This window comes from Thalassophryne amazonica, chromosome 22 (genome assembly GCF_902500255.1).
Source record: "Thalassophryne amazonica chromosome 22, fThaAma1.1, whole genome shotgun sequence".
Lineage (NCBI taxonomy): Eukaryota > Metazoa > Chordata > Actinopteri > Batrachoidiformes > Batrachoididae > Thalassophryne > Thalassophryne amazonica.
This window is the reverse complement of record NC_047124.1, coordinates 11594477-11610053: the sequence shown is the minus strand read 5'-3', so window position 1 is coordinate 11610053 and position 15577 is coordinate 11594477. Positions and strand designations below refer to the sequence as shown.

The following is a 15577-nucleotide window of genomic DNA, read 5'->3' as shown; positions in this document are numbered from 1 at the left end:
TGGACAACCATCATCAGCATCAACAAATCGATAGATGCTAGAACAACTAATGTTGCCAGATTCCGCTATAATCTGTAGCGTTATAAAAGACTTATTCAGAAATATTTATTATTGTCAAAAACGTCAGCAAACATGAAATTTTTGTGTAAATAACAGGAAAACATTTTAAATTTTTATTAAGGTTATTAATTTATTTTATTGTTATATTTTTGTCATTTGGTAAGGGGTGCTGCAGCACCTCCAGCACCCCTACTTCCCAAGGCTATGCTGAAAGCTTTTCAAAGCAAGACAGGCTGTTGTGAAAGTGTAGGAACACGGACCCACAACAGGGGGCGCAAATGAACGGACAATGGAGGAAGTCAAATAACAACACTTTACTGTTGTGAATATGCACAACAAACACAACGGATCACACAATAGACAGAGAAGTCAATTCACAAGAATGTGTCACGTGGGCAGGCTCGAAGGTAAGAGACGTCTGTCCAAAGTAGAACCGGAACCACACGATTTCCTCCGCCACCGAACCCCGGGAATACTGGAGCCGCCAAGTCCCGAACTCCCAGGTGGCCACTGCCTCCGCGTGTCGGATCTGGTACTGCTGGCGAAGGAACAAAAACAGTTAAATGTGGGTGCGTTTGCACCCAGTAATCCGTAAGGCGGGAAAACCACCTCCACCTCTTGTTGGAAGAATATCTGCTAGTTAACGCACAAAAGTAGTAAAGGGTTACTGTCAAAAAACACAGTCAGCTGAGTACGGTACCTTCTAGGTAGAGCGATATCTCGACAAAGAGGTGGAGATGTCGTCTGGCTGATATACCACTGAAGATCAGATGATTGGTGACAGCTGTCGTAGGTGATAAGTGACAGCTGTCACCCCGGCTGCTCCTGTGAGGCGGCAGCGCCCTCTGGTGCCTGGAGCCCGCACTCCAGGCAGGGCGCCCTCTGGTGGTGGTGGGCCAGCAGTACCTCCTCTTCAGCGGCCCACACAACACAGGCGTTGGGAATTCTTGCTGTGTGCAGTAATCCGAGTGGAAAAGGCAAGTTAAATGGAGTTAATTATAATACTATATTATCTAATTATTTTTTAAAGCCCATGATAGTGACAGTTTAGGCATTTATAAAATATAATTTAACATGTACACGCAACAGCTCATAGCTTGTGATGAAACAGGTTTTTGCAAGTGGCACTTAATTAAATTCTTTCAGGTCCCTGACATCCAAAATCTGCTTGTTATTTATTTTTTAATTTTTTTTATTTAGTTTTTCAACCTATTTTCTTCAAGTGCTGTTCTTTGGACACTTAAATTTGACGACATTATTAAAGTTAACAGTTAACATAGACACCTGAACTATGCCAAGGCCTTAAATCACCACGTAATTATGTCATCAATGCAAAGGTAATATGACTTGATAATAGTGATTAGTAGTTGGGAGTGGCTATCCGTACGTAGCCATATTTGTATGGGATGGTGCGAGTACACGTCACTTCCGGCGAAGTGGCGAATCCGAACACGAGAATTGGTACTTCCGCGACTGGCCACCTGATGAAAACATGCTCAGGCTGTATTGTTTGTATATTGAAATCAGCTGGTTTGGTTTTGTCTCTAGCCAGCTGATAGCTATCATTGCATGGAACGATGAGATTTATACGTCAAGCTGACCTGACCATTGTACATTAAATTGACTTTATTGATGAGTCTGACCCCTTTGAAAAGTGGCCAAATTACATGTATTTGTACTGAGTTTCGCGATGTTTTCATTTGCTAAAAAATGGCCACCAGACGGCGCTGGGGTAAAGTCTGCGGCAACCATCGATTTCTGTTTACAACCCCAATTCCAATGAAGTTGGGACATTGTGTAAAATGTAAATAAAAACAGGATACAATGATTTGCAAATCCTCTTCAACCTATATTCAATTGAATACACCATAGAGACAAGATATTTAATGTTCATACTGATAAACTTTATTGTTTTTGTGCAAATATTTGCTCATTTTGAAATGGATGCCTGCAACACGTTTCAAAAAAGCTGGGACAGTGATATGTTTACCACTGTGTTACATCACGTTTCCTTCTAACAACACTCAATAAGCGTTTGGGAACTGAGGACACTAGTTGAAGTGTTGTAGGTGGAATTCTTTCCCATTCTTGCTTGATGTACGACTTCAGTTGTTCAACAGCCCGGGGTCTTCGTTGTCGTATTTTGAGCTTCATAATGCGGCACACATTTTCAATGGGCGACAGGTCTGGACTGCAGGCAGACCAGTCTAGTACACACACTCTTTTACTGTGAAGCCACGCTGTTGTAACATGTGTAGAATATGTCTTGGCATTGTCTTGCTGAAATAAGCAGGGACGTCCGTGGAAAAAGACGTTGGATGGCAGCATGTGTTGCTCCAAAACCTGGATGTACCTTTCAGCATTGATGGTGTCATCACAGATGTGTAAGTTGCCCATGCCGTGGGCACTAACACACCCCATACCATCACGGATGCTGGTTTTTGAACTTTGTGCTGGTAACAATCTGATTGGTCTTTTTCCTCTTTTGTCTGGAGGACACAACATCCATGATTTCCAAAAACAATTTGAAATGTGGACTCATCAGACCACAGCACACTTTTCCACTTTGCATCTGCCCATTTCAAATGAGTTTGGGCCCAGAGAAGGCAGCGGCATTTGTGGATGTTGTTGATGTATGGCTTTCACTTTGCATGGTAGAGTTTTAACTTGCACTTGTAGATGTAGCGACGAACTGTGTTAACTGACAGTGGTTTTCTGAAGTGTTCCTGAGCCCTTGTGGTAAGATTCTTTACACAATTATGTTGGTTTTTAATGCAGTGGCGCCTGAGGGATCGAAGGTCACGGGCAGTCAGTGTTGGTTTTCGGCCTTGCCGCTTACGTGTAGAAAGTTCTCCAGATACTCTGAATCTTCTGATTATATTATGGACTGTAGATGATGGAATCCCTAAATTCCTTGTAATTGAACGTTGAGAAACATTGTTCTTAAACTGTTGGACTACTTTTTTACACAGTTGTTCACAAAGTGCTGGTCCTCGCCCCATCTTTGCTTGTGAATGGCTGAGCCTTTTGGGGATGCTCCTTTTATACCCAATCATGACACTCACAGTTCGTGTCCTCAGTTCCCAAATGCTTATTGAGTGTCATTAGAAGGAAAAGTGACGTAACACAGTGGTAAACATACCACTGTCCCAGCTTTTTTGAAACCTGTTGCAGGCATCCATTTCACAATGAGCAAATATTTGCACAAAAACAATAAAGTTTATCAGTTTGAATATTAAATATCTTGTCTTTGTGCTGTATTCAATTGAATATAGGTTGAAGAGGATTTGCAAATCATTCTGTTCTGTTTTTATTTACATTTTACACAATGTCCCAACTTAATTGGAATTGGGGTTGTAGGTCATGTGATCATGCCACTATACTAGCCTACTTGTACTTGTGTTTGCTGCTGATACTATGTACCCCTAAGCTAACTACGTTCGCCACTTCTTTAAAAATAACCACATGTATATCTTTACGCAGTCACTTTCCAGATGACGCCATTTATGTGTGGGGGTTCATGCGTCGAAATTCAGCCTTCAGGGTTTTATTTTGAAAATACCAACCGGAAGCTGCGCTGCCGTTTGTGTGGCGGGCTTGGCGGCGCCGAATTGTTGAGGAGAACAAACTGAAGTAAAAGGGGGTTGAACCCAGGTCGTGTGGTGTTTGGGGAAGGTGGCATCAGTGTGAGGACGGCCGAGCTGCTCCTGGTCTTCAGCGTTACGCTGTGGATTTGACGAAACCACGGAGTGAGCCGCCACGTGATTAAAAAGAAGAAGAAGAAGGAAAAGCAAATTCCCTGTGTATTCTAACCTGCAAAGTTACCAACCATGAGGACAAACATATGGATTTACCAAACTCTGGTGGTTGTGATGGTCACGATACTGGGCACAGGTACGAAAAGAACAACCCCATCTCATCTGTTAGGATACTTAAAAAAAGATTATGAAATTTATAAATTGTATGTACCGTGTGATCATTTTAAGTGTGAAGCTCATCAAACCAGTTCAGAACCCAGTTCTGTCAGATTGTTTAATTATTAAATAATTAAAAGTTAGCGTTTAAAGGCGCAGGGTTAATAAAAAAAAAATTGCGCAGTAAAAGCAATAAAACTTGGCAGATTTTTTTTTCTTCTAAAGTGAAATAAAGATAATTTAATATGGAATTGCCAAGAAGTGATTATGCAAATTACTCGAAGCAGACTTATAGTGCGTGTATGTGTGCGCGCGCGTGCAGCTCTACAAACACCAGTCAAAAGTTTGGGAAAGTTAACCTTTACACACACACACACACATATATATATATATATATATGTGTGTGTGTGTGTGTGTGTGTGTGTCAGTAAATGCATTTAAATGGATTTTCATTGACATAAAATTTAAAAATTTGTTTAAAAAAAATCTATTGGATGCAGTCACAGGCCACATTTTCTTACAGTCGAGTTGTTGCTTCTTATTCTTGGCAAAAAAAAAAAAATAAATAAATAAATGCTTATATTATTGCCTTTAAAGGTGCCAAATATTATAAACAATCTGAATAATTGGAAGCATTTTGGACTATGTTTCTGATCGAAAGTATGAAAAGTACAAAAACCAGCCACCATCTTCCTCTTCGTGGTCAATGACAACGTTCTTATTGCTGCGTTATCGCTACCATCATGCCGTTTGTAGTACATCACCAAGGAGGAAAATACATATGCAGTAAGTGCTCATTATACTCATCCTACCTGCTACTGCACATTCCAACCAAGAAGGTGCAAGTTAAATATAAAGAGGGAGGAATGCAAAGTGGGTTTCTGGAAAATGTCCTCGTAACTTGAAATCAAATGAACACCTTGCGGTGAGGGGAAGGTACGACATTATTCTTATTCGTATATATTGTGCCTGTAGGAAATGGGGCAGCAACTTTTATGGGAAATGCTCAAAAAGTAAAGTAGACATTGAGACAGGTTCCAGGTATTCACTCGTTAAGAATTGTAACTACTTTCGAGGTCCCATTTTTCATTTTGACAATCAGTGGCTTAGTTTACTGTTGGTTCTAATGGCCAAGTAGATCGAATGGCACGCTGGTTATAATTAAATCAAGTTTTTATTTCACAATCATCAAGCTAAATTCTCATGCGCGGTCCAGGTCGAGCAGCAGGAACTTTATGAGCCGCTCCGCACAGCTGCGTCTGAAGTCCATCTGCTGATGGTTTGTCATTCAACTTTTTTTATATAAGTTCTGGACATCTCATCTAAGAGACCCTCCTCCATTTGCGGGATAGCGCCTGCGCCCAGGCTGTGCAGACACATGCAAACGCCACTCTATAAACCTCACAGTATCTGGTGTGACTGAATAATCCCTAAGTCCAGCTACCACCTCCAGAGGTGCCAAGCCTGACCTGTGATCTCAGTTACAGTGCACGGCCCGGACTGTGGTAGGCTGCTGGTGTGCAGCCGTGCTCGTTCCTGTGCAGGATATGTGAGAGAAAGGGCTGTGATAGTTTAGGCGAACATCTGTCTCCTGAACCCAGTTCCAGATTTTGCACTCTGCAAAGCAGATGTAATGTGTATGTATTTTCCAAACAGACTAGAGATGCACGGTAAACTGCTATTGTAGTTGTTTGGCATGCAGATTTTCCCCTGCACCGCTGTAAAACACATTGCTAATTGGCCACACTAAAATTTTGAAGGGTTATATTCCAATCATCTTGACTGAAATACTAATTTTTCTGCTATTTAGGTGCTTTTAGTTCTTTAACTTAAGCCACACTAAAATTTTGAAGGGTTATATCCCAATAATCTTGACTGAAATGCCCATTTTTCTGCCAGTTAGGTGCTTTTAGTTCTTTAACTTAAGCCACACTAAAATTTTGACGGGTTATATCCCAATAATCTTGACTGAAATATCCATTTTTCTGCCACTTAGGTGCTTTTAGTTCTTTTACTTAAGCCACACTAAAATTTAGAAGGGTTATATCCCAATAATCTTGACTGAAATACCCATTTCTCTGTCATTTAGGTGCTTTTAGTTCTTTTACTTAAGCTTTTAGTTCTTTAACTTAAACCACACTAAAATTTTGAAGGGTTATATCCCAATAATCTTGACTGGAATACCCATGTCTCTGTCATTTAGGTGCTTTTAGTTCTTTAACTTAAACCACACTAAAATTTTGAAGGGTTATATCCCAATAATCTTTACTGAAATACCAATTTTTCTGCCATTTAGGTGCTTTTAGTTCTTTAACATAAGTCAAAAACAAAAACTTTTATCGGTTTGAAACTCATTAAATTAAAAGGGCAAGTAATGAGGGAAAAACTGACAGGACGTTGGTTCAAAAATTAAATTTGTTTTATGTAATATGCCATAGACCTGTGTGCCACCTACTGGGCAGCTGGTTGATACTGGCTGGATGGATGGATGAGTGTATAAGTGAGTGAGTTTGTCCAACCAAGCTCACTTACGTAGACAATAACTACAAGGATGAACTGATCAGTATGTAGTAGACCAGATAATTCCCCAGTGCAGCTTTGCTTTGGTTCCTTTCCTGTAGACGAGTCTGCTCTGATCTTCACGTTAACATCAGCTAACGAGCAGACTTTAAGGTAACAACTGTGGGGAGAAATGTGATGCCTAGTACATGTACAGATAGAGATGAAATGTAGAACAGAACGAGAAAATAAAAGCAGAATTAAAGAACAGATAGACGGTGGGGCTGGGGATGATGCTGAAACTTTTTGTTGTTACTGCAAATTAGTGATGGCTCACTGGAAATGTTTTGAATCCTTTGAAACATCCATAAGAACTCATAAGGAACTTTAACAGATTTAGTGTAAGACTTTTCCATTCACACTCCTGTTATATTGTGTCATTCCCGCTCCGGTGCTCACCCCGGGTGCACCTTTTACCGCTAACTTCCACAAATGTGCGGGGTTTGGAGATAGCAGGAGTCCAGCTTCAAGGAGAGGAAGACACTAAGTGAAATCTAATTGAGCGCCCTGGCCTGACTTCAGGGCTGGAACAGCACTGTGATGAGTGCCAGATGTGTTCCAGCTGAGCTCAAACATTAATAACACGTCCTCCCAGAAAACCATTTTCGACTATGAGGAGCCTCTAAATGCTTCGCAGTTTACAGTATCCTAAGTACACACACGTCTTGTGTTGGATCTTGGCATCAGAGCTCATTGCTGTAACTTGGTAGCACAAGATTTTCTTATGTGATTTATATTGCACTTTTCCTTAATTGCAAACGGAAAACTGTTGCAACTAAAGGAACACTAGAGCATAACATGATGTTTTTTTTCTTCAGAAAGAAGCACATGCACTTTAATTTTTCCAAGTACTGTATCTCCCATTTGGATTGTTTCATGCTGAATGCCTGAACTGAAATGTCACATAAAAGTAGAAGAAATGAGGAATGCTGTTATCTTACACCTGTGCAAAGCAGCACACGGCACAACGCAAGTCTCGCTAGTGTCCAAGAGATGCTGTTGTCATTGTTGCACTTAGTGCCGACTTTGTTTAAATAACAAATGTACGTACGCTCATCTGTGCATCCATGGGCATGTTGGTCTGAAGCTACTCTTACACCTGGAAAGGTTAGGGGCCGTAATGTGTCCAGTTACAATTCTGCGCACCTCCACTGATTCCCCCAAGCAGCTTGTGCCTGGTTGCATGTGGTACAGAGCTCTCCGGAGTAGGCACACTGCTTGGAAAAGCCTCCTCGGCCTTGTCCGCATTTGGCTCAAGATAACCAGGAGCAGGACCGACCCAACTCGATATAACTCTGGGCAAACTTGGTGTACACTTTGTCCTCCGCTCTTGATATCTCGGGTTAATTCTTTCTGTGCTCACTCTGAAAGTTCCTCTCCAAGGTGTGTCCAGTCTGTGTTGGGCTTTTTTACGCTCAGCTTGAGGTGCCCGCGAGTCCAGCCGAGCTCCGAAACATTTTCAGCTTGTCTCAATGTGTACTGATCAACTCCGAACAGCATAACGCCCCCCAGGACACACACCCTACTCAGGAAAACTACAACCCCTGGCAAAAAGTATGGAATCACTGGCCTTGGAGGATGTTCATTCAGTTGTTTAATTTTGTAGAAAAAAAGCAGATCACAGACATGACACAAAACTAAAGTAATTTCAAATGGCAACTTTCTGGCTTTAAGAAACACTATAAGAAATCAAGAAAAAAAGATTGTGGCAGTCAGTAACGGTTACTTTTTTAGACCAAGCAGAGGAAAAAAATATGGACTCACTCAATTCTGAGGAATAAATTATGGAATCACCCTGTAAATTTTCATCCCCAAAACTAACACCTGCATCAAATCACATCTGCTTGTTAGTCTGCATCTAAAAAGGAGTGAACACACCTTGGAGAGCTGTTGCACCAAGTGGATTGACATGAATCATGGCTCCAACACGAGAGATGTCAATTGAAACAAAGGAGAGGATTATCAAACTCTTAAAAGAGAGTAAATCATCACGCAATGTTGCAAAAGATGTTGGTTGTTCACAGTCAGCTGTGTCTAAACTCTGGATGAAATACAAACAACATGGGAAGGTTGTTAAAGGCAAACATACTGGTAGACCAAGGAAGACATCAAAGCGTCAAGACAGAAAACTTAAAGCAATATGTCTCAAAAATCGAAAATGCACAACAAAACAAATGAGGAACGAATGGGAGGAAACTGGAGTCAACGTCTGTGACCGAACCGTAAGAAACCGCCTAAAGGAAATGTGATTTACATACAGAAAAGCTAAACGAAAGCCATCATTAACACCTAAACAGAAAAAAACAAGGTTACAATGGGCTAAGGAAAAGCAATCGTGGACTGTGGATGACTGGATGAAAGTCATATTCAGTGATGAATCTCGAATCTGCATTGGGCAAGGTGATGATGCTGGAACTTTTGTTTGGTGCCGTTCCAATGAGATTTATAAAGATGACTGCCTGAAGAGAACATGTAAATTTCCACAGTCATTGATGATATGGGGCTGCATGTCATGTAAAGGCACTGGGGAGATGGCTGTCATTACATCATCAATAAATGCACAAGTTTACGTTGATATTTTGGACACTTTTCTGATGTTTAAGGATGATGAAATCATTTTTCAAGAAGATAATGCATCTTGCCATAGAGCAAAAACTGTGAAAACATTCCTTGCAAAAAGACACATAGGGTCAATTTCATGACATAGGGTCAGTGTCAATGAGCAGATGTGATTTGATGCAGGTGTTAGTTTTGGGGATGGAAATTTACAGGGTGATTCCATAATTTTTTCCTCAGAATTGAGTGAGTCCATATTTTTTTCCTCTGCTTGGTCTAAAAAAGTAACTGTTACTGACTGCCACAATCTTTTTTTCTTGATTTCTTATAGTGTTTCTTAAAGCCAGAAAGTTGCCATTTGAAATGACTTTAGTTTTGTGTCATGTCTGTGATCTGCTTTTTTTTTTTCTACAAAATTAAACAACAGAATGAACATCCTCCGAGGCCGGTGATTCCATAATTTTTGCCAGGGGTTGTATGCACCGATCTTGAGCAGGTGTAAAAGTTACCCCGTGCCCAGTTCTATATCAGCCCTTTGGTCTGTTGGTGCTGGTGCTTATCCCCAGATTGTACTCCCAAAGATGGGCAGTAGTGCTCAGTTTCCTCCCTCTTACCACTTGTCAAATGAAAACAAACCATAATTGAAAGCAAACTTTAATAACTTTGGCATGGACACTAATAAACACAGCCTTGTACCTCTCTGGATTCGCAGAAGGGAGGTACCAACATGGGGGTTGGCCATAGGACTGTCTAAGCATGGGGGCTTTCTGCGCCTGGTGGACGTTGAGGAGAACGGGTGGACGGGGATGGAAGAGGATGTGTTGTAGCTGCGTGGTCCTGCTGCTCTCGTAAATTACCGAGCGTGCCTTCTAAGTAGCAGTCTGTCAGATTCAACCACATGATGCTTTAAGGGGAATGACTCATGACAGTCTGATTGGTGTAATTCCTGTTACACCCAAAACACACCTATGGCTGAGTGACAAAGCACATCTTCACACCCTGTGCTTTACTTTGATCTCCAATCACATGTCATGTAAATAGGAAGGTGTTGTTTGGGTGACATCACAAAATTACTTGTGCTGTCTGCTTTAGGCCGTGCACTATATATCTTCAGGATAGGGCCCACATTCTTCCTCTGATGGGGTGGAACGATGCGTCCCGTGTCGTGATAATCGTATGGAATCATATTGTTTTCTGAAACAAGTTTCGTGATGCCATGAAAAGTCATCTATTGCACGAAAGACATTGACAAGACAATGTTCATTAATAATTATGATAACTATTCCATCAATAAAAGAATAATTGACAATTATAAAAGCAAATTAAACTCAAAGGGCTAATAATACAGTAAAAATAGGTGTGACTTTTACTTCGGTGTAACTTATACTTTGGTGCCACTTATACTCCGGAAAATACAGCATGTGTCGTGATATCATGAGAGCTGTATCATGATTTATGTGGTACAGTGAAACTTGTGTATCCTTCCTGCTCACTGGCCACTTTATTAGGTACACCTTGCTAGTATGGGGTTGGACCCCACTTTTGCCTTCAGAACTGTCTTAATTCTTTGTTGCATAGATTCAACAAGGCACAGTCGCCCATTCAACCAGTCTGCCCATTCTCCTCTGATGTCAACAAGGCATTTTCATGCACACAACTGGCGTTTACTGGATATCTTCTCTCTTTCGGATCATTCTCTGTAAACCCTAGAGATGGTTGTGTGTGAAAATCCCGGTAGATCAGCAGTTTCTGAAATACTCAGACGAGCCCGTCTGGCACGTTAAAAGTCAGTTAAATCCCCTTTCCTCCCCATTCTGATGCTCGGTTTGAACTTCAGCAAGTCGTCTTCACCACATCTAGATGCCCAAATGCACTGAGCTGCTGCCATCTGATTGGCTGATTAACTATTTCTCTTAACAAGCAATTGAACACCTAATAACGTGTACCTAATAAAGTGGACGTACCTGTAGGTTATTGTTATCTGAAAGGAAAAAGCCATTCTGTTTTGCCCCAAAATGAAAATAAATGAATTGGCTTGCATACATACGATAGTCAAAACTCCTGATCTGTCATCAAACCATAACACATCAAATGCAGTAAAAACTGGGTTTAAGTGTTTGGCTTGTGGAAGTATTTTGGAGTGACATGTACTTCCACAAGAATTTACACTCCAGCTGAGAAAAAGCACCACGTCAGGCTTTTTGGATGCACATCATTCTCTCCTCTTGGCCGTCCTTGCTGTTCCGTACACGCGGTGCGTTTTCTCAGGCATTCACGCCGATCGGGCCAGGAGCATGGAGAGCGTCTTAAGCGTCTGGATTTTTTTTGGAACCACAGATGCATGAGAGCTGCAGCACAGTGTGAGCGGGTTTGCTGCTTAATGATGCGTTTAATTTTTCCTCTGCTTCCTCCTTACTGCAGTCCCCCGAATCATTCCCTTTTAACACCGCTGCAACAGTAAAAACACCAGAAGGAATTTCCTGGAGTGTCTTCATTTATTTGACTGGTTCTTCTTCATCTGCAGCTCCTTAACACTGTCGATAGTGGCAACAAGAGAGCTTCAGGGATGTGTTTCCAGTGTTGGAGTAATGCTTGATGCACGGACAGGGAAGACGGTGCAGCACTTTGAGGGAACAATGCATTTGAACCTATGTAACATAATGTGCTCACTTCCCATTTTGACATGATACAGATTCAAAAACTTGTGACATCAGAAAGAAACTTTGTTTGACAGCTTTCCACATCAACAGCATTTATCTGAAAGCTTGCCGCTGGCAAAACATCATTGCAGAAACCCCGTCTGCAAAAAAACATCTGCAGATCCGCCTTCCACCAGTTTATGTAAATGGCATTCCATGAAGACACACCTGCCCAGTGCAATGAATCACTGCAGTACAAATAAAATGTCATTGTGTAACTCTCTCCTGGTAGAAAGTAAGACTTGCTGTATGTCATTAGTGCTAAGCAGACTGCTCGTGATCAAAATTCTTTTTTTACGTGTCGTGTCAGTGCAATGATTGAGGTGTCAAGTGACTTTGTCAGTTAGCCGGCCGAGTTTTTTCAACTGGAAGAAAGCTCACAAATGCGCTCATTTCACCACCACATGTAATTTTAACCACAGCTGCTGCTAATTTCTATCATTATGTGGTGGCAAACAAGCTACATGCACCTTCAGCTACTCCTGCTCCTAATTTCCATCATCCAGCCAACAACTGTCCAGTTGGTGGTAGCCTTGAGTAGGCAGTAGACTGGTTCACTTGTTTTTTTGTTTTTTTTTAATTACCGTAATGTAGCGTAGCTACAGAACGGCGCATGCCTGCAAAATAGTTTAAAAGCTGCACTTTGGCCCTCTTCTCTTTACTCTGTTATTTGTTCTCCTCTTGAGTATTCCAGCAAGAACAGTTGCAATCTTACGAAGGCCATATTCATAAAAGGTCTCATAATGTTAGCGTCAAAACTGTCAATCCAAGTGGAACCAGACTTGGCACACATGCTCCGTCTGTACTGTCACGCCACATTGCATTATGGGTATTGACAAAATGATACACCATTTAAAAAAAAGTTGTTTCACGTGAAGATGTGTCAAATGACGGAAGCTAGCGATGTGTAAACCACATCATTTAAACGTATCTTTAAAGTCCAGTACCTCCCAAAATAAAAAATTTTAGTAGTTAATGCACTTGCTTCCAAAATATGACATTTGACATCTGCAGTTTTTACCATTTCCTGACTCTTTTCAGTAAATCCTTGATTCATATTAAGACTTAGCTCCATTTTCTGGGGGTCCAAGTCTTATACACCACTAAAGTGGACAATACCAGTTCGAAACATTAGAAGAACCTTTCCGTGTGCCTCACTCTTGTCATTGCAATGGCTCACTTAACATTTGGTCCAGTCAGTGCATAGCACAAACTATAATACCACATTGGTGAACATAAATAGCCATGTAGCTTCTTCTGAATTAGGACTTGTCACGTTTCTACAGATGAAAACTAATGTTTGCTAGTTTGTAACTTTGGCCTAAACAAAGGTTCACCATCTAAGGCTAACATTTACCTTGCCTAACATTTACTCGCTAATATTGGGTAAGAGACAAGAGCAAAACTGTTATAGCGAGCAGCATGTGTACGGTTGTGCGTACAGACCCCACGCTGACTGTAGCTGTTCATTCACTTGTGTTCTATGAACCCCCATCTAGCACAGCATACAATGTCTTAGTTTCGAAACGGACGCCATAACAATGTTTTGAAACACGTGTGTTGCAAAGGTTTTGGAACAGTCTTGAGTTTGACATCACTATCTTGCAGTACAGATGAGAAGCTTAGGCATCATCCTCAACGATGTGTTCGAGCCGTTCTTTAATTATGGTTTTACTTTCCCATTCTGTTGGACTACGTAGATCATGTTTCTCTTCATGGTTGTCAACAAGGAGCAGTTGATAGTAGCTGTTTTTGATTTTCCAGAATTCATCCAGCATCCACAAGCCATCCAGCAGGTGGCAGACATGTCGATGGGGTATTCTATAGTAGTTTAAACAAAGTTGCTTTTGTGGTTGATCTTATGCATCAAAGTTAACTGCCATCTGTGGAAAACACTGGAAACAAGTGTTAGCACTTTTGTGTGTTAGCCTTGAATCAAGATGGTAGATATGTATTTGTATACTTTTTTATACATCTGTTTGTTTTGTACAGTGCATCCAGAAAGTATTCACAGCACTTCACTTTTTCCACATTTTGTTATGTGAAAAAGTTTTTTGTTTTTTTAGATTTTTGCAAATTTATTAAAAATTAAAAACAAAAAGACTAAGAAATCACATGTACATAAGTATTCACAGTCTTTGCCAAGAAGTTCCAAATTGACCTCAGGTGCAACCTGTTTCCACTGATCATCCTTGAGATGTTTCTACAGCTTAACTGGAGTCCACCTGGGGTAAATTCAGTGGACTGGACATGATTTTGAAAGACACACACCTGTCTACATATAAGGTCCCACAGTTGACAGTCAGAGCACAAACCAAGCATGAAGTCAAAGGAATTGTCTGTAGACCTCCAAGACAGGATTGTCTCAAGGCAGAAATCTGGGGATGGGTACAGAAACATTTCTGCTGCTTTGAAAGTCCCAATGAGCACAGTGGCCTCCATCATCCATAAATGTAAAAAGTTCAGATCTATCAGGACTTTTCCTTGAGGTGGCCGCTTGTCTAAACCGAGCGATTGGGAGAGAAGGGCCTTAGTCAGGGAGATGACCAAGAACCTGATGGTCACTCTGTCATATCTTCAGCATTCCTCTGTGGAGAGATGAGAACCTTCCAGGAGGACAACCATCTCTGCACCAATCCACCAGTCAGGCCTGTATGTTAGAGTGGCCAGACAGAAGCCACTCCTTTGTAAAAGGCACATGGCAGCCCACTTGGAGTTTGCCAAAAGGCACCTAAGGACTCTCAGACCATGAGAAACAAAATTCTCTGGTCTGATGAGACAAAGATTGAACTCTTTGGTGTGAATGTCAGGCGTCATGTTTGAAGGAAACCAGGCACCATCCCTACAGTGAAGCATGGTGGTGGCAGTGTCATGCTGTGGGGATGTTTTTCAGTGACAGGAACTGGGAGACTAGTCAGGATTGAGGGAAGATGAATGCAGCAATGTACAGAGACATCCTGGATGAAAACCTGCTCCAGAGCGCTCTTGACCTCACACTGGGGCGACAGTTCATCTTTCAACAGGACAGTGACCCAAAGCACACAGCCAAGATATCAAAGGAGTGTCTTCAGGACAACTCTGTGAATGTCCTTGAGTGGCCCAGCCAGAGCCCAGACCTGAATCTGATTCAACATCTCTGGAGAGATCTGAAAATGGCTGTGCACAGATGCTCCCCATCCAACCTGATGGAGCTTGAGAGGTGCTGCAAAGAGGAATGGACCAAACTGCCCAAAGATAGGTGCGCCAAGCTTGTGGCATCATATTCGAGACGACTTGAGGCTAAGATGCATCAACAAAGTATTGAGCAAAGGGTTTGAATACTTATGTACAAGTGATTTCTTAGTTTTTTATTTTAATAAATTTGCAAAAATTAAAAAAAAAAGTTTTTCATGTTGTCATTATGGGGTGTTGTGAGTAGAATTTTGAGGTGGAAAATTAATTTCATCCATTTTGTAATAGGGCTGTAACATAACAAAATGTGTAAAAAGTGAAGTGCTGTGAAAATTTTCTGGATTCACTGTATATTACTCCAGTCCCATCTTGAATTAATTTTTTAAAGTTATTGCTTACTGACACAAAATCGTGAGTCACACACTCGCCCATGTACATGTTTATGTACAAACATCTTTATGTACAAACCAGTTATCATCGCAAGGAGAAAACGTAATGAACCAATTAAATAATACAAATAGTTGTTAGTCACTCCTCTAACCTCTAATTTGTACCAGGCGTGATTAGCTATTTATGTTAGCTGCACACATGGTTAGCTGCTAACCCTGCCCACCTGAT

At 41.2% G+C, this 15577-nt stretch overlaps 1 protein-coding gene across 1 annotated transcript in view; it reads left to right on the top strand.

The window, feature by feature from the left end:
• The first annotated feature begins 3733 nt into the window (after positions 1 to 3733).
• LOC117503717 (hepatocyte growth factor-like) overlaps positions 3734 to 15577 on the top strand; it is a 41153-nt gene continuing 29309 nt past the window's right edge. The window contains exon 1 of the mRNA XM_034162934.1: positions 3734 to 3954. Coding sequence (XP_034018825.1) covers positions 3891 to 3954 — 64 coding nt within the window. The 5' untranslated portion in view covers positions 3734 to 3890. The remainder of the gene's footprint in view (positions 3955 to 15577) is intronic.